Raw genomic sequence first — 19,472 nt, forward strand, 5'->3', positions numbered from 1 at the left:
TCACTCCATTCCCTAGATATTTAGCAGTTTTCTAAGATTTGAAGGGTCAAATTTGTAATTTCATGGGCTTTCAGTCTGCTCAGGGCTGAGTCCTTTAAGCAGAGACTCACGAATGACAAACATCACCACACCACCTGAGGAAACGTACGTGCAGCCTAGGCCAGCGAGTCGGAGCTCCTCAGTTGGGCTGAAGGTTTGGACTGGGAGGAGGTGTTACGACTCCTCCTCCCCTTCCCAGTCCGCAACTCCCCCGCCCCCGCCAACTACTTCGGGCCTCTTAGCGCCTTTCTCCGGCCGGCCCGCCCTTCCTCCGGGTGTCAGAGCAGGGCGCAGGAGGCGGGCCCAGCGCAGACGGGCTGCGCCTCCGCAGCCGGAGGGAGGAGGGCGGGAAGGCGGGCGGCGGCGGAGGAGGAGGAGGCGGGGACTACGCCGGGCGGTAGCTGGCTCCGAGCGCGGTGGGAGAGGAGAGGGTACCCGGCTGGCTCGGCTGGCGGCCTCTGCCCGGATCTCGGCGCCGCAGCCCTGCGCCTCTCCCGCCCTTCTTTCCGGCTCTGCGGCCCAGGCGCGGCGGAGGTGGCAGAGCCCTGGGCCACCGGTAGGTTGCACGGGGACGGCCGTTCCGCCTGCAACCTTTTGTGCTGCAGAAAAGGTGGTGGTGATGGGTGGGTGGGTTGGGGGGTGCTCCAGTCACTGAGCTCCGGTGCCAGCCCAGTCGCGGCACCGCCCCTTCCTCCCTGCCTCGTGTCGGGGCCGGGCGCGCGGTGCCCGCGGTGCCCGCGCGGTGCCGGGGAACCCCAGGCGGGCGGGTCGGCCTCGGGGTGGACGACGAGGCGACCCCAGGGGCCCCGAACCTCGGCGGGCTGGTCCCTGAGCGTCCGAGCTGGAGGCTGGGGTCTGGTGAACTGGGTGGGGCCCCTACGGGGTGCGGGGAGCCCGCGGCTGCTTGGCACAGGGGTGGGGCTGGAGACGCCGTGAGTGTGCAGCGCGTGTGAGTGTGCGGGGGCGTGCGCCCCCGTGTGCGCGCGGCGTGCGCTCGCCGGGGAGGTGCGGGGACTCGGCGAGCCGGAGCGCCTCTCCCGCGGTGCGGCGGTGCGGAAGTCCAGGCGCGTTGGCGCGCACGCTGGTTCCTCCGCCGGCGTGCCCGCACCGCGGGGCAGACGGCCTCGGGGCCCCATTGAGAAGTAGCTCTTTCCCCGGCCTGCTGCGCCTCTGGCGGCGCGCCACGGCCGCGCGCCTGGTGCGACTGCCCCGGCCAGATAGCGCCCACGGGCGAGCCCTGAAGGTCTTATCTCGCCGGCCCTCCTCGCCCCCACTGCAATCCTGGGGGTGAGGTCGCCTGAGAGCCCGCAGCCCGCGCCCGCTGCGCGTCTGCGGGTACAGCGGGGGCGGACAGGCCGGCAGTGCCGGGAGGGGCGCGCTTGTAGATTGGGGCGGGTTGCTGGCCAGAATCGAAAGCGGCAGATTTGTTGTTGGGCATTGCCGCCCTCTCCCCACCTGTCGCGGGTGGACTTTTGTAGGGCGGGTGATAAGCGGGGGAAAGGGGTTTCCAGGCGGGCGGCAGTCAGACGCTGAGCAGGCGGCCCCATTGTGAAGCTGCCAAACTCTCTCTAGTGGTGGAATCTGCAAATCTGCCAGCAAGGAGATGGGAACATGAAGGGAATGACGGCCCCGTCCTTTTCCCCTTGCAAGTGTTCCACGTCCTTAGGGTTTTTCTGCTTCTCCACCCACTTCGGTTTGCATCCGGGTGGGTTACTGATGAGTGTCGAGCCAAGATGCTGACAGTGTCTGTGCATGGTGGTTGTATATAGGTAAAACCGGGGCTGGGAACTTTTTAATCATTTGAGGAAGAATGGAGGCAGTAGCATTTAATCGCATGCTTGCTACTCCTAGCCCAAAGAGCAATTCTTGCAAAACATTTCTGACGTTACTAGACTTCATTTTACGTTGTTTTTCTCAGATGAGCCACTCTACAATTTAGAGTTGTTAGTTGCTTTGTATGTTTTTTTTAACCCTGTAGAAGTTACACTCTCAGGGAGATATAAATGATCTCTTCTCAGTTTATTTTCCCAGTGATTTCAAAATAAAGTGTTGGTTATTATTGCAGAAACTTTTGGTACTTTATTAATTAAAGGCCATGCTTTGTGCTTACAGTTATGTTTAATGAATGTTTCACAGATTTCAGTGTTTTTATCATGTAACTGTGTATGCATTATAAACTTAATAAAATGTCCAGGATGAAATACAAGGATTAATGAGCCCCTAGACCTCTTGATTTGATAAGAATGGTGTATAGAAAATGCTTCTGTCAGCATTTTAGTTAATTGCAAATGATGAGACTGTTTAATAGTGACTATTCCAAGATATAAGATACATAGGATATTCATTGACCTTGCATAATGGTCAGTAAATTTGTTTACCTTCTCTGTGTAGCTTTGTATGCTTTGGGAAGCTATTGTACACTCTTAAAAGTATGTAGTGTGGTAGAAGTGATAAAACTTTGTATACAGTGTTTAAATTTTCTTTGCTGTTGCCAATTTATATCCTCTGGGGGAAGAATCACCTCTTTCCTCCAGAGAGAACTCTTGATTTCATCACAGGCCTATCAGAAGAAGTTTCTGGTTTTAAGCTTTCATGTGGAAGGTTAGCCATTTCCACCGTGTGCACCTGTCCCATTTCGGTTATGTTTCCTAGGAGGCAAATTTCTTGTAAAGACTGCGTGTAGACCTCCAGTTCCAGTTACCATCAGTCATATTTGTAGTGAAACTCCCATTTTTTTTTTCTAAAAGTAGAAGGTGACTTCACATAATGGTAAGACAACATTGGTAATCTAGCTTTAATTTCTACTAGCAGAAACAGGGGGAAATGAATGCTGCACTTTGAGGGGGTTGCTATTGAAAGAACTGATACTAGCAAGAGAAACACATTTTTGTCTACTGAACCAATTATGGGTTGTCTTACCACCCTGGTGAGATTAGTGATTTGTTTGTAAGGTCAAGGATGGTTTCAGAACAGTCACACTCAACAGCTCTTAAAATTTTTGATGTTAGTTTTTATGAGTTACGAATGGAAAAGTAAGATTAAAGTAATCTTTAAGAGGATCATGTAGGGTAGGCACAGCTAAGCATTTTGTTTTCATTGTGTGTGTTGTGCTTTAGCAGCTAACCTGTTTTATTTCTGCTCAGTGTTTTGTGACTTGAGAGATGTTTTGGTCTGTGTCTTTTTTGTTTTTAGAGTAATATTTGAGACTGGTGGTTGCAAAATATTTTCATTAATCTGAATGCGACTTTTAAAAATAGCTGTTTTTTTTTTTTCCAGGTGCTTTTTTAAAATACTGATTGGTCCTCAAAGAGCTACTCTGAGAAATACTCCCTGTTTCCTTTTTTTTTCTTTGTGTTTTTGAATCTAGAATTAGAACCCATAACCTCTACTCTACCAGTTTCCTTTGCCCAAAATTTATCTTTTCATAACATAATCTTTAATGATTAGTGGGATTTATTTACCAGAATTTTGCAAGGGCTATTTCCTGGCCTTCATATTTATAACCATATGGTTTGGAAGTGATAGATGTTAATTTTTTTTCTTACTGCTATTTTGTTAGTGGATCTGTGCTGAAGTCTGATACTTAGGGCTTTTTTGAGTGTAGAGATTTTGTGTGTGGGTTTGAACATTTCCATGTGGGAGCTTTCTGCATTTGGGGGAAAAAAAAACACTCCCTTCTCTGGGTTCCCAGGGCCATTCAGGTTTCCTGTTCTGTGTATTAGATGTATATTATTTCCATGTCTGTCTGTCTTTCCTTCCAAGCTTCACTTTTTCTATTTGCCCCAGTGCCTGTACAATGCTGAGATATAATAAAACTCCAGAAATACTGTTGAATGACAGAATGAGTAAATGAATAATTGAATGGCTCAATGGATACACCCAAAGAAATACTCCTCAGATCTGTATGGGAAGTCACTGTGCAAGCAGAAGGGGCTTTCTTTCCCTTTCCCCCCCTGTTTTAATTCATTGCCTTTTCATTGTTAAATATTACTTTTGAGTAGAATAACAATGTAATTGCCAAACTGGGACACTTTTGAGAGATAAAGGGCGTGCTATAAATAATTATGCCAGAGAACGGGCTCTGACAGAGACATGGCCACCCTACTTTTGAAGGACATTCTTCTTTATTTACCTGTTTTGCTATCTATCACCTTGCCTGTGAAATTTGACACACTTCCTAGTTAATGTTTGCAAACTTTAAAAAAAATTTTTTTTAATGTTTTTAGTTATTTTTGAGACAGAGAGAGACAGAGCATGCACATGGGAGGGTCAGAAAGAGGGGAGACACAGAATCTGAATAGGCTCCAGGCTCTGAGCTGTCAGCACAGAGCCTGACGCGGGGATCAAACTCATGGAGTGTGAGATCATGACCTGAGCTGAGGTTGGACGCTTAACTGACTGAGCCATCCAGGCGCCCCAGTTTGCAAACTTTTCTATCTGCAGAAGATTCATTTGCAGTCGTGTGTTGAGTGTCTTTTGCTTACTCACTCATGGCCTCCCTATCCAGAGGCCTGTGGGGAAGTCCTTGGCCATGCTCAGTTTTCCCTATTTACAGTGCTTACAAGATAATGTCACAGGGTTTTCTGTTTGTTTCAGCTGTTTATAGCTGGAAGCATTATGTACTCTAGCCTCTGGTCTGTTTACTTCATTCTGTCTTTCTACACAGCATTTAGTACATCTTGTAAGAATTTCACGTGAATTCTTTTCCTTCTTGCTGACTGTTTTTGAGAGGAGATGCATTGATACGTCGCCAAGCCTTCATGTTCAAAACATTGGCCAGAATCAGTTGCAAGTGTTAAGAGATTTATAGATTTTAAAAGTATTCTAAAAATGTTATTTCAATCTAAAACTTTATTCTAGATTTGAAAGCAGAGGAACCTTAAAGTGATTATCTCCGCCAGCCCTGGAGCTGAAGTGGAAATTTAGGAAATGGTTGGTAATTTCATAGTAAACAAAGTGTATTAACTCACCTTCCCTATTATGACAGTGTCTGTGGGCTTTGGAGTCAGACCGGTAGGCATTGAGATTCTTGCTTGGACTCTCAAATAGTATTATTTGATTGAATACTTTAAAATGGGGGTAGTATTTTCCTCAGGGAGTAGCTATAAATCGCTTATAGCTTTTGGTGTAAAGAAGGTGTTCAAAAATACTGGTTTCTTTTTTATTAAAAATCCCAATCTGTTGGAAACTTTTATATTAGACTCCTAATTGTTTGTAGTAGATGAGGGTAAGCCCTTACTATAGTTTTTTGTTTTGTTGTTTGTTTTTGTAACTAGTTTCCTTTATAGGCAGTCTCTTTAAAGAAGTTATATTCTTATACTCGTGTCTGGTCTCATTCTTTTGATTCTTCCCCTTTTTCATCATCTTTATCCTCCTCCTCCTCTTAGTCCCTGTGCACAGATAGCAGGTGGTACACGCCTGACAGAAAGCAAAGTTAGAAATGAGTAAAACTGAGACCAGGAAAGGAGCTGCCTACCTTGGTGTTGCCCGGGTGGCTCCCTTGGACTCTGTGTTTGTATTCTATTTTTGGCTTGGCAGTGCCCTATTAGGGATAATCAGTTACTACACTTTGTTTACTATGAAATTACCACCATTTCCTAGACTTCCACATCAGCTCCGGGGCACGAGTGGGATAATTAAGGCTCCTCTGTTTCCCAATCCAGAATGAAGTTTTAGGTTGATTTTTCTTTTGCTGTTGAAAAAATGTTGGACAATACATTTCTTCAGTGCATTTAAAAGTTTGAAGGGAAGCATGTATCACCAAGTACATGGTGCAAATTATATGAAAGTTTGATTGAGATTTTACACTGTTTTTGAAAACGATTTTTAATTTAGACTTAAACCAGATCCAGACTTTTCCCATGTTCCTCCTGCTGGGTTTTCAATCTAAAATTGCTAAAAGTCTAAATGAAGTTTATCTCACTTTGTGATAGATGTAGTCCTGAAATATTCAGCAGAAATGTCGATCTGTATTTGATGCCCAACCACTGGTTGATACGTGTTTTTCCTGCCTTACGATTTATGATTTTAAAGCATCTTACCCACTCCTGGAAGAAAGGGCCCGTGACTTAGAATGACTTCGTGGAAGACTGCACTATGTGCTGTGACATCCTAACACTTTCCAGTTGGAAATAACACTAGAACTAGTAGCTAAAACTACCTCCCTCTAATCATTTCACAAGTGAGGCAGTAAAGCTTTAAAATAAAGTGCCTCCCCACACATTGGAAATAGAATTCCATTTACAGAAATTAATTTACATTTTTCAGGAACATGGTTATTGTGTAAAAAGCTGTACATCCGGGCTTATGGCTGAACAGAGGCCACACGTATATAAAGCAACGTCAGTGGGCTTTGGAGTCAGACGAGATGGGGTTCGGGTTCAGACAGCGTCACCTGATGGAATACTTACACTGAGGAGGATACGTCCTCGTGGAGTAGAAGTTAAGATGCAGTGAAGCAATGGTGTAGGGCTTTTGGCGTCCAGAAGGTGCTGAAAAGTCTTAGTTTCTTCTTTAATTTCCCTTCTCCATTAAAAATCGATTTACTTGAATTAAGAAGTCAGGTTGCCAGGGTGCCTGGGCAGCTGAGTGGGTTAAGCCTCCGACTTCTGCTCAGGTCACGATCTCACAGTTCGTGGGTTCGAGCCCCCATTCGGGCTCTGTGCTGACAGCTCAGAGCCTGCAGCCTGCTTGGAATTCTGTGTCTCCCTCTCTCTCTCTGCCCCTCCCCTGTTCACGCTCTGTCTCTGTCTCAAAAATAAAGAAACATCTACAAAAGAAAAGAAGTCAAGTTGAGCTTTCTAACGGTAGTATTGGGGAAATCTGGAGGGGTAAGTGTATGAAATAAAGAAGGTATTGTCAGGCAACAGCTTCGTGACATCACAGTTCACTTTATGTAAAAACCAGAGGCTGCATTGCTGGAGGAGAAGCTAGTGTTCATCATCGAGGTGTCTTGGCTCCCCAGTCTGAACCGGGTTTGTGCCACAGGCGGTGGCAGGGAGCGTGTCTGTTTCTTAAGTGGACCCACGTTCCGAAGGCTGATAAATGTGTGAGCTGCTCGGGATGACCGTTCTTGGTGCACGAGCTCCTTCCAGTTCCTCAAGCTGCAGAGGCAGATCCCTTGAATTCGGGAATTATCCCTTTCCTTTGGCTAAAACTCTTCAGTACTGGCAAGGGGACAGTAATAAAGTGACAAAGTCCTTGCCTTTTCCCTTGCTGTTTGCAGTTGGGCATGTTTCATGGTAGCCACTGTGTCGGGCCCTGTGCACCTGTGGGGGTGAAGTGGCTCCACAAGGCTCGTTTGGGGCTCTCTCACCCCAAGTTAAACACAACAACAGAAATGCAGCAACCAAAGAAATCTTTACAGGTGGAAAGGACTTTGGGGAATTTTCTTGGCCTTAAGAAGTTAAGCCAATTAACTAGGAAGGTAGGAGCTACAGATAGATTCTCTTACACAGTACCTTCCCAGGTAGGGGGAAGACGCAAAGGAGATGCTAGAAACCTTAAGCACTGTGGTAACTCCAAAGAAGTGTTTTTCAAATTGTTGCTAGGAAGGAAGGGCATTGTTTTCCAAGACCTTTCCGTTTATTTGCTTCAGAGCAGCAGTCTTATGAAGGATTTTTAATTGTTGCTATTTTGTGGCTAAAATGAGTAGACACCAAAAATTAATTGCATGACAATAACATTACACATCCATAAAGGACTTTGCAGAATATGTTCACCTGCCTCCTCTCATTAGATCCATACAACAACTGTATGAGGAGGAAGGGTGGTACTGTCCTCATATTAAATAATTGCTCTTGATGCAAGGTCAAGAGGCAGTGTTGTTAGCAAGGCCAGGACTAGGACCTGTTCTTTTGACCTCAGCCTCAGGGTTACTTTTTCCATAGGATACTCTGAATCTCTTGAACACACGAATTGGTGGTAGAATCGACTTTGAACCCCCCAAGTTTTTGTGTCTCTGTCTTTAGTCCAGTTAGCTGCTCTTAGTCTCAAGGTAGAATTTCAGCAGCAGAATACAGAGGAACAAACATGATAAAGTGTTTGAAGTTAAAATTTAGCCGAACAAACTCAAATTGCTTTAATGAAATGAATTAATATTGTGTCCTCTCTAACCTGTACCTGGTGTTAGTACCTCCTGCTAGTTTCATCCTCTCTTGCAGTTAGAATTCTTATAATTGCTTTGTAAGTTGTGTTACTTGTTATATTAAAGGTTTATTTTTATATTCCATGTTTAGTATCTGGAGTAGAGCAGAAAAAATAGTATGCCTGTGTTCCCTTGGGACTCATTGGACATTGTACAGTGACATCTTCTGGGATTTAGTCTGGTGAGTTATATTTTGCTTTTTCTGTTTGTTAACCAGTTGTGTGAACATAGTATCGTAATGTAATTTAAGGACCACATAAACAATGAACATGAAATGTCAGTATATCATTGCAAATATGTACACTACAATTACGAATTTTTTCATGATGAGTTCTGAAATTACTGTTGCAGAATGAGACTGTTACTATCTTGAAGTGTTTGCTTCATTGATTGAATAGGTTTTTTTTTTTTTTTTATTTCCTATAAGATACAGGACATTTTATGGAATAAGATTTCAAAATAGAGTAGTTAAGAGGTAGTTGCTCTAATTTCAGGGAGATTTTAGTAAAACATGAATCCCTAGGGATTGGCACAATAATTTGCAAAAAGTTCTAGTTGTGTATTATCCCACATAAAGAATGGCAAACTGGTGACTGAATGGAGCATCATTTTCACTTGGTCATGTAGCAGTTCACTGCAAGTATGACGTTCCTTTTATTACTCCATGAATTTAAACTCGTTCAAATTATGCAGTGCTGTTGTCTTCTTTTAGTTCTTTTTCAGTGTGTCATCTGTGTATCTGTGCTAACACAGGTGTCCATGTGACTCCATCTCTTTGAAGGTGAAAAACATTTAATAATGATCATTATAGCTTTTAGCATTTTAAAAAGTGTGTTAGTGTGAGTTCATGCTTTGGTATGTCCTGCTTGGGCAATGTTTTTGTAGGTCCTTGGTTTGAATTAGAGTCATCATAATCCTTGGGGGGTGGGGGGAATCCTTGGGGAAAAAAAATCTAGTTTCCTAATGAGTGATTTCCAAATTAGCAGTCAGCAGCAGAATGACTCAAAAGAATGATGGGGGAAAACCAACACTTTGGTGTCAGTAGGTAGATATAGCTTATTAGATGTATGAAAATGCATTTTAAAACATTGAAAAAATGGAAACATTACTACATTTTCAGTTTTGAGAAAGAAAGCAAGAAGTACAAAATACTTTTAGAGGATACTGAGTAAGAAATACTGTGGCTGGGTTATTAACTCATCTGATTTAAATAAAGCACAAAACTACTTGCAGTGAGAAGAAGCTACAGGAATGTGTGTGTCTGTTTGTCTCTATCTTTCTCTCCAGATCCACGTCTGTAGACAAATGCGTGTATACATAATTATAGATATATTTATAAATGATAGGACAGTCTAGCATAGCTGCAGAAGGTGAAATGAACCAACTCAAGAGGCAGTAAGTTACTTGTAATTGAAGGTGTTCAAACACACACTGTAACAGCCATTAAGATTCCTTCTGATTCTGAGATTAGATAATGTGAAGAATTTTAAAAGTAGGACAGTCAAAAACTTGGAAATATGTGATAGACTTCTTTTATTTTTAAAGTCTGAATTATCGACATATAAATTATATATAGTGAAATTCACCCTTTTGTATAGTTTGATGAGTTTTGACAAATGTATCCAGTTGTAGAAAGACCACTACAGTCAATATGTAGAATATTTTAATCACCCCCCCTTGTAGCATTTTGTAGTCATTGATTTTTTTCCAGAATGTCCTATAAATAGGATCACACAGTATGTAGCATTTTCTGTCTGCAACTTTCACTTGTGTAATGCTAGTCTGCTCCTTTTTGTTGCTGAGTGGTATTCCACTGTATGGACGGACCATGGTTTCTTTTTCCATTTCCCTGTTGATGGACATTTGGATTGTTTCCAGTTTTTGGTGATTAAGAATGAAACTGTTAAAAACATTCACATTCAGGTCTTTGTGTGAACATATATTTTCATTTTTCTTAGTAGGTAAATGCCTACAAGTTGGGTAGGTGGGTTTTTTAATAAGTACTTATTTAACTGTACAAGTAATTGCCAGACTGTTGTCCAAAGAGCTGTATCTGACAGAGGCTGCTAAGAAACTAAAGTAACTGTACCAAACAAAGTATGTGCGGATGAAGGGGCCTGGTTCTCATTCAGCACTGATTTATTTTTATTTTATATCCGGTTTTAACAAGGTTGGTTAGCAGATCATTATTTAAGCCCACAATGGATTAGAAACAGTAAGTTAAAGGATAGGTTGTTAGCAATTCAGAGCATACAAAAATGATATCCACTAATATGACAATAATCACTGATTGAAAGCAAACAAACAAACAAACAAAAAAGGCAGTGAAATTCTCCTACTAGGTAAGTTCTCTGACACGTTCCCGAACATGTCTGCATAGTAGAATCTCCTGGAGATCTTTTGTAAACTTCAGACCCTAGGCTGTACCCCCGATGAATTAAATCACAGATCTGGGGTAGAGCACAGACATCAGTATTTTTTGAAGCTCCTTGGATGATGTTAGCATGTGTACAAGCTTGGGAACCATGTGCTGCAGGCCCAGCATGATGAAGTTGATGGAGGCAGGAAACCAGGAAATGTCTGCCCTGACTCTGGGCAGGCCCCTGCCTTCATGGCTTCAGAAGTTCAGCATCCATGCAATCCAAGATCATTCTGGCATTAAAACTAGGTGGTTCTAGATATTACTAGATTGACAGTAGTCATGCTTAGGAGACTCCCCATTTTCCAAGAGCCGGCTTTATTCCAAATGGTTCATTTCTTGAAAAGGATTTGGTTCACATGGTGACATTTTTGTTCTGTATATTTAGACAGTTATATCTGTTTTCTTTTAAATGGGATTGCTGTGTGTTACTAAAAGCGGTTCAAACATATGGAACAATTTTTTGATTACTGGTGGTGACTTTTTTTTGATAGGCCTGATTAAAAAAAAAAAATTCCCAGAATGCAGTATTTCTCAAAAAGAATTCTTTGTGTGGCAATTGTGAAACTTCTCAGCTATTTTCAGAGCTGGTCTAAGGAGCTAAGGTGTTTAGGTTATATTTTTTTAAGGCCCCTTGTGCCACATGCTTAGGAAGTTAGATTTCCTGGGGAGTGTTCAAAGCTGAACAGATTCTAGACAGGTCACAGTCTTTTGACCGTGCTCATCTTGCTGTACTGGGTTCCCCACATGTGTGTTGTGGTTTGTACCTGTTGGCATTAGTTGCAACCAAAATTCATAATTGCAGGCTGTACCTAGTGTTTTTAAAATATGCACTGTATGTACTGTGTACATTTTTCTAGCAAAACATGTTACCTTGTCTAGTGTTGTCTAATTTTGAATCCTCATCTATTTCAAAGAAATAAATGGCATCCGTGAACACTGTCAGGTCTTGCATGTTTTATCAGTATATGTTAGTCCCCTTGTGACAGATTAGATTGTGAGGCCATTTGATATGGAATTAAAGAAAAGTTTTTTTAATTATATAAAATTTTTAAAAAATATATGAATTATGTTTGTTCTTGGAACGTACTTAAGAAACTCACTTTTAAAAGTACTATTCAGCTACAAGTTGACTTTCCTATTCTCATTGTACTGTGTTGTTCTAGACTCTTCTATCAACAGAAATTTTGCTGCTTTTGTTATTATTAACAATACTTTCCCTGTTTTCTGTTTCCAGTTTTTATTTTTGCTTTAAACTATATATGAAAGGCATTAATGGAATCAATAAGGATATTGTTGGTCTCTGATTTCTAGTGTTCAGCAGTGCAGAAGTTAGCATTGTGCCTGATTTCCCGCCTCATGTTTATTCTTATTGATGCAGTGGGAGAGGGTGCCTGTTGCACATACCCGCAGTGTTTACAAGAGTTCTTGTAATCTTTTACCTTGGCAGTATGCGTTTATGATGCACAGTTTATTTTAGGATATGAAACAAAATGCTTAGTCATGAGCAGTTTATGAAGAATAACAAACCTATAAGCAAATTTGTCATGGGAAAATATGAAGCATGTTCTGCAAACAAAGGCCATCTCCAATTGTAGTCATGGTAGCCATGTTTCCTGATGAGTGGTTTTAGTGAGAAATTTTGCAATGTGAAATATTGGACATCCATCTTTAGCGTCACTGGTGTATTATTATTATTATTATTTTTTCTGTAGGATTGCAGAATTAGAAAGTACCTAGACTTCTTCAAAACATACTAGATGTGATCTATACTACTTCTACCCACTTAAGAGATAGCCTGTGGAAGCTGATTTGCTAACTGCTCCCAGGATCTTGCTCCAGTGTGCAAATGCAGTCAGGAAATTCTAAGGAATTTAATAGCATAAAAACTTTGCTTTCAGTCACATTGAAGAATGGAAGGCATGCTGCTTAGTCAGCATTCCACCTAGCTAAAAACAAAATATTTGCCAACCAGCATTCTCTTTTCTGAAACCCCGCCGCCACCTAGCTTCCTTAGTGCTGCATAGTGGATGCTCTTTAGAAAGGCAATATATTAATTAAAAAGGATCCTTTAAAAACAAAAAAACAACAGCAAAAAAACCTAAGTGGTCTGCAAGAGTTCAGGTTGTTGCAGCATTGACATTCATTCCTACGTGAATATTAAGGTCTGAAGATGTTCTCATGAATTTGGCAGCACACTGCAGAAACCAGTGAAGCCACCTAAAAGAGCTGTTAGTTTTGAGACTCTCTTACTGTTTGGAGCAGAAATACTGATGCTTTTGTAGCAAAAACGTGCACAGTTCTCCAGAATTTACAGTTGTGCATCAAGAGAGATTGAGTAGGTTGCAGCTTTATGTGTATTTCAAACAGCGTTTTTATGTTCCAGCACAGTGAGACTATAATTCAGAAATCTGACGTAGAGTATTGACCTTAGTTACTAGGCTAAATATTTGTTAGAGTGTATTAGAAATGCTTATTTCTTTGACTTTCTCGTTCGTTGGTGTTTTCTAACAAGGGAGCGGGTTGTTTACCTTAGCAAAATAACGGTAGGTTTCTTACACCAGGGCTGCTTGGCTGAAATTTCCAGAGCTCTTTAACCACATCTGTTCCTTTTGTTTGACAATCTGGGTGAAATCATTGTCTATCAGGTAGATGCCTGTAGATCCTGTTAGGCAGTTTTGCCCAGGCCAGGTGATATTTTTGTGTGATGTTATGGCTGCTGGAAACTTAAGCAGTGGTGGTTACGTACCTCATGTTTCATGTTCCATCAGATTTTGACCTTTATACATCACTTTACTCACTGTCTTAAGTTTTCTCATTTTCTAGGTGCTTATTTTCTAGATAATAGATAATTTCTGCCTTTTACTCTCAGACCTTTGTATCCTGCCACCCTTTATCCTCATCCTCTAGAGAGTCTCACAGTTCTTGATGGTCTGCCTTGATGCAGCAGAATTGGCTTAGTATAGGAACACACTTCCAAGTGACTCTGTTGATCACGGAAGCCTGTGCCTGCTCTTCTTTGTGGTGATTTTGTGTGTTACCTTGTTGAGCAATTTTTATCCTTCAGAGGCAAAAAAGACTTTCAGCCTAGCTCCGTTTGAATTATTACCCAAATCAGAATGGGTGGAGTGTGAATTCATGGATTTGGGGAAGTTTATAATGTACCAAATGAGAATGCAGGAACGTGGCTGGTGGAGGTCTGTGGACTGTCATGGGGTACCAGATTTGGAAGAGACCTAAACCATTGTGTCACTTAATGTGGACTAACTGCTGGAGTGTCATCACCTGGGTCATTCTTGAGTGAGGTACCCATCTGGGTGTGTGTTCTCTTTCCTCTGTAGCCTGGGTTATTTTAGCCTCACTGACCCTCCTCGTCTTTCAGAATGGAGTATCAGAGAAACACTTCGTGCCTATAGCTGCCTGTCAGGTTAGGTAGGTTGGAGGCCTTGAATCTGTCTTTTTGTGCTTCTTCTGGGCTGTAGAATTAGCGAGAAAAAAGTATTAAATTAGTTTGTCATTTGGCTTAGGGTCAACATTTGTTTATTCAGCATAAGGTTTGATGAGGCTTGGGTTCTCTAAAGTTGATTAGGTAAGAAATCTTCAGGTTTTTGTATGCATGTCAAAGTAGCTGATAGTCGCCTACTATTCCTGTCCTGTTAACAGAGCTATAAATTACACGGTCAAATATAAATTTATTTTTATATTAATAATATAGAATAAAGTCAATTGCTTTAAATCTGGAGGGTCTGAAGGGCTACAGTATCTTGATTAAATTAAATTTGGGAATGCATAGTCTAAGATTTAGAACAGGAAGTAAGTAGAGTTCTGTGGATCCCTTTGGCGTTTGCTGTATCTCAGGAATCCTTATTAGTGTTAGTTTTCAGTTGTGCAATAGATGTGGGCTGTAGTGAGGACAGGATAGTATCTGGGAACTTCTTCATAGTCTTGGTTTATTTATTTTTTTTTTTTTTAATTTTTTTTCAACATTTATTTATTTTTGGGACAGAGAGAGACAGAGCATGAGCAGGGGAGGGGCAGAGAGAGAGGAAGACACAGAATCGGAAACAGGCTCCAGGTTCTGAGCCATCAGCCCAGAGCCTGACGCGGGGCTCGAACTCACGGACCGCGAGATCGTGACCTGGCTGAAGTCGGACGCTTAACCGACTGCGCCACCCAGGCGCCCCTTGGTTTATTTTCTAATGAAGGAAAGTATAGCGTGTAAATGAGGGAATAAGGTTCTTTTTTTTTTTTTCTTCTAAATTAAGCTTTAGAATTGCTTGGATTTAAAAAAAATTTTTTTTTCAACGTTTATTTATTTTTTGGGACAGAGAGAGACAGAGCATGAACGGGGGAGGGGCAGAGAGAGAGGGAGACACAGAATCAGAAACAGGCTCCAGGCTCTGAGCCATCAGCCCAGAGCCTGACGTGGGGCTCGAACTCACGGACCGCGAGATCGTGACCTGGCTGAAGTCGGACGCTTAACCGACTGTGCCACCCAGGCGCCCCAAGAATTGCTTGGATTTTAAATGAATACCCAAACTTTGGGAAGAGCTTCAATTAGGGAAAGGTTGTTTTACAATGAGATTTTATAAAAATTATTTAATAAATTTATTTTTCAATAAATTTTTCATCTTAAAGTTGACATCTTAATAGTTGACTCTTAGACATCGTTTTGATTAGCCATCTGAGATTCTTTTTTTTTTTTTTTATAATTTTTTTTTTTCAACGTTTATTTATTTTTGGGACAGAGAGAGACAGAGCATGAACGGGGGATGGGCAGAGAGAGAGGGAGACACAGAATCGGAAACAGGCTCCAGGGTCTGAGCCATCAGCCCAGAGCCCGACACGGTGCTCGAACTCCCGGACCGCGAGATCGTGACCTGGCTGAAGTCGGATGCTTAACTGACTGCGCCACCCAGGCGCCCCCATCTGAGATTGTTAAAACTGTGTTTTCTACTTCTGATTGATGATCAAGTAGAAATAAAGTTTCTCTGAAATGACACGGCCACTCGGTTTTCCTTAGTATTTTATTTTCCAAAGTTTGATTTATCTGCGGCTTTCTAGAAACGTGGCCATTATTTGTGGTACTTGGTGTCAGTAGGGTTTTCCAAACTATGTAATGTGATAATCGTGGTGAATAATACCAGCATTCATTGAGAATTGTTCTGCCATTTTTTATACTATTCAGAAGTACAGTGTTTTAGGTATTGCAAAATAAAATAACTCTCAGAGCAATAGCTGATTAAACAATCAAAGTACATCTGATATTTTATATAAATTCACTGTTAAAAATGACCTGATGTATTGGATTGGGGTTTATTTTTAAACTACAAAATGGTTTGCTCTAAACAATTCATTGGGTGTATGGGAGGAACAACATTTACAACATTTGGGGAACTTTCCCTGAAGGCTCCCCATACCTTAAAAAGAAAAATTGGGTCTGATTGGAACCTTTGCAGAAAGGTTTTTGTCTTTCATAAAAGTCCCTTAAACACAATTGAAAAAATTGTGGGCGTGAGGAGCTGAGTGCTTGTTTTAAATTAAATGATGGAAAATGTAAAGATTTAAATTTTCAGGTTGGGAACGTTTAGTGGATCCTTGGTAAATAAACTGTGTGTATTTTTATTTGCTTAATGTTGAGATCTGTATTTGATTTGGTTAATAGCACATCGAGGAATAAACTTTGTGTGATTTGTGTGGAGTGCCTCATTTAGAGAAGTATTGTTTTCTGTTTGTTTCTTGTCTGAACCTTTTAGTAGTACGCCAGACTTTAATTTAACCTGCCTTTGAGTTCTTGAAGGCAGAGAAGTAGTAGTCATTTTATGCCTGCTCTGGAATGCTTTATAGACATAGATAAAAATCTGGCGGTTGTTCACTGGCTGTTCTTCAGGCCAGTGTTACTTCATGCTCCCTGAGCCTTCTAAAATGATCAGCGTGGCCCAGGATTCTGTGTCTTATACCTTTACAATCTGAGTCTGTTTGCTTTCAGGGGTGCGCAGACTGGTGCGTAAGATGGAAGTAGATGTTAATGGAGAGTCCAGAAGTACCCTGGCCACCCTGCCCTTGCCTGTGGCGGAGGCGAGCTCCCCAGGAAAGGCAGAAGCAGAGAAGCCGCGCTGTTCCAGCACGCCATGCTCGCCGATGCGCCGGACTGTGTCGGGCTACCAGATCCTGCACATGGACTCTAACTATCTGGTGGGCTTCACAACTGGTGAGGAACTCCTGAAGTTAGCCCAGAAGTGCACAGGAGGTGAAGAGAGTAAGGGAGAAGCTGTGCCTTCCATGCGCTCCAAGCAGCTGGATGCAGGACTTGCACGTTCCTCTCGTTTGTATAAAACCAGAAGTAGGTACTACCAGCCATACGAGATTCCAGCGGTCAATGGCAGGAGGCGAAGGCGGATGCCCAGCTCGGGAGACAAGTGCACTAAATCTTTACCTTATGAACCTTACAAGGCCCTCCATGGGCCCCTGCCTCTTTGTCTTCTTAAAGGTAAGAGGGCTCACTCCAAATCTCTGGACTACCTCAATCTAGATAAAATGAACATCAAGGAGCCAGCCGACACCGAAGTGCTCCAGTACCAGCTTCAACACCTAACCCTCAGAGGGGACCGTGTGTTTGCTAGGAATAACACATGAATGACTTACAGAGAGTGCAGACCAGTCTAGGCCAGCCTGCGCTTGGCGGGAAAAGACCAGTCTAGGCCAGCCTGCGCTTGGCGGGAAACCCACTGTTGTACTCTGTACAGGACTCTTCATGTTACAGATGGTTATATCAGCTCAGCGTTCCTGGAACAGAAAAATTGTTTGGATCAGATTTCAAATGCAGGGATGAAATCACAGGTACTTTGGGGGAGATCATTCTAGAGCACGCAACTGCAAAGAACACAGAATGTTGGCCGTTAGTCTGTATAGCTTTTTAGCTAGGAAAAAAAGCTTCGGGTACAGTAATACCATCTTTATGATTCTGACACTCAAATTGGGAATGTTATATGCTTGGTTGTTGCTGACTTGGTATGATTCATTAGAAATTGATATCCTTAAGTACTCAAGTACTTCTCTAATCTCTGTATTTTATTATAAAATGTATGTAATGATTTGTTTTACGAAATTTAGAACTTGAACATTGCTGAATTGGACCACTTTTTATTTTTAAATATTGAGTTTAAAGATTTTATAACTGGTTTTGCACTGAAAAAAATAACATTTCAGATTGACAAGAGAATAATCTTTCTTCACTTGTCTCAATAATACTATTGAGCAATGAATTTTATTTCCGCATGGAAAGTTATTGATCTCTATGGCTGTAAAATATTTCTTTATAGCATTATTAAAGTGTGTCTTAATACAATTAAATTTGGGATACAAAGTATTTATTTTACAATGGGTGGGGGGAAGCTTTTCCAGAAAGTTTCCAATATAAAGTTTTCATAAGTTAAAAAAGTTTCCTTAGTGCTTACTTTCTAAGTTAAAATTCATCTGGAACTTTAAAATGGAAAGGATTCTTTTAATTGTGGATGATAGGCATAATACTGTTTGCATCTGAATGTTCTGTAAGTGAATGAAACTTTAATAGAAGGACTCATGATTTCTACTATCGAATGCTTAAACTAAGTATGAAGTGATACCATTCAGCATGGCATTGGGTCATTCCAGTTTTAGTTCTGTGCAGCTCAAAGCGCTCATTGAAATTTCAGTTTCTAGGATTAGTGTGGGAGCCTAAAGGGCTTCTACAGTTTTAATGGGTTAATCCTGGATTACTTAACAATTTATGTCAATTGCACTGGTTTAATTTGTTGCTAAAGAAATAATGCCCTGGCTTTAGTAACAAATACAGCTCAACTATTCTTGAATATATTTTGAGGAAAATGTATGTAACTTAACCTTTTGTAAAAGTTTCTATTTTTTTTTTTCTTTTTTGACTCTTGAAGGTGCAATTTATTACCGAATTGGCATTTCTGGCAGCATAGAACTGCTTATTTGAAATTTTATTTTGGAGACAGTTTCTTAGGTGTTAGCCATCTTGCTTATAAAATAAGAACACCTTTTATTAATGAGTGGGTCATTCCTGGTGCAGATAATGACTTTTATTTAGCCAGAATGAATGGCTAACTCTATGTAGAGCAGAGTAAGTATTAGAAAACCCTAGGAACTCTTTAAATCAACATTTATTATACTTTCACTGAGGCAAATCATGTGAAAGAGCCTTGGGGAAGTTGACCCATATCTGAAGACTGTGTTGGTCAGATTTCTTGGTGGGCTGGAAATTTTCAGCTGTTGTATATTTTAAAGTAAATTGCACCTTTGTAACATATTGTATTGACGAATGATCACTAAGATTAACTATATCTATACAGTCATTAGTTTGACAAGAAATAGAATCCTGTCAGATGCCAAAGAGTTGGGATTTTTACGTTTAATGATTAAACACCGTTATTTATTGATGATTTACCCTGTGGAACTGTATTATTTCTAACTATGAAATAAAAGGGTGATGTAAACACACATTGTTGTGTGGTGCTTTAAACAAGGTCCATCATCAGCAGGCTAGTTACTGTTCAAGAATTCCACCTAAGGACTTGTTTTTAGGCCCCATTTTTGTAAAAAAAAAAAAAAAATTTACTTTTGTAGCTCATTTGTATTACAGGGTAAAGGATATATTCATGGCAATGGTATGCATTCAGTCCATGAGGAAACACAACTGGGTGCCTGTGACATCTGTCCCTGCTCGTGCACCTAAGTAATTTCTTGAGCTAAATAGAAATATGTAGCTCTTTCGTTTTGGTTTTAAAGACAAGTGAACCTCTGTGGCAAAAATGAAGGGGTCGGAAGTTTGAGATATGACATATTTGCAATGATCTGGTGAGTAAA

General features: G+C 41.3%; 1 protein-coding gene across 9 annotated transcripts; it reads left to right on the forward strand.

The window, feature by feature from the left end:
* The first annotated feature begins 437 nt into the window (after nucleotides 1–437).
* On the forward strand, nucleotides 438–19,106 carry MACIR (macrophage immunometabolism regulator). Of its 9 annotated transcripts, none has more exons than XM_023258847.2 (3): nucleotides 438–595; nucleotides 8,277–8,366; nucleotides 16,594–19,106. In XM_023258847.2, the coding sequence occupies exon 3, from the start codon at nucleotides 16,617–16,619 to the stop codon at nucleotides 17,238–17,240; it is 624 nt and encodes a 207-aa protein (XP_023114615.1). In that variant the 5' UTR covers nucleotides 438–595; nucleotides 8,277–8,366; nucleotides 16,594–16,616; the 3' UTR covers nucleotides 17,241–19,106. The 9 variants fall into 9 exon arrangements, with proteins under 9 accessions (XP_023114615.1, XP_023114625.1, XP_023114619.1 ...); XM_023258851.2 differs by lacking the exon at nucleotides 438–595 and adding an exon at nucleotides 759–897; XM_045034445.1 differs by lacking the exon at nucleotides 438–595 and adding an exon at nucleotides 767–892.
* Nucleotides 19,107–19,472: the final 366 nt, after the last annotated feature.

The sequence above is a fragment of the Felis catus genome, chromosome A1, assembly GCF_018350175.1.
Source record: "Felis catus isolate Fca126 chromosome A1, F.catus_Fca126_mat1.0, whole genome shotgun sequence".
Classification (NCBI taxonomy): domain Eukaryota; kingdom Metazoa; phylum Chordata; class Mammalia; order Carnivora; family Felidae; genus Felis; species Felis catus.

Coding starts and splice junctions, on each gene's coding strand:
- MACIR (XM_023258847.2), top strand. CDS start 16,617: ATGGAAGTAGATGTTAATGGAGAGTCCAGAAGTACCCTGGCCACCCTG.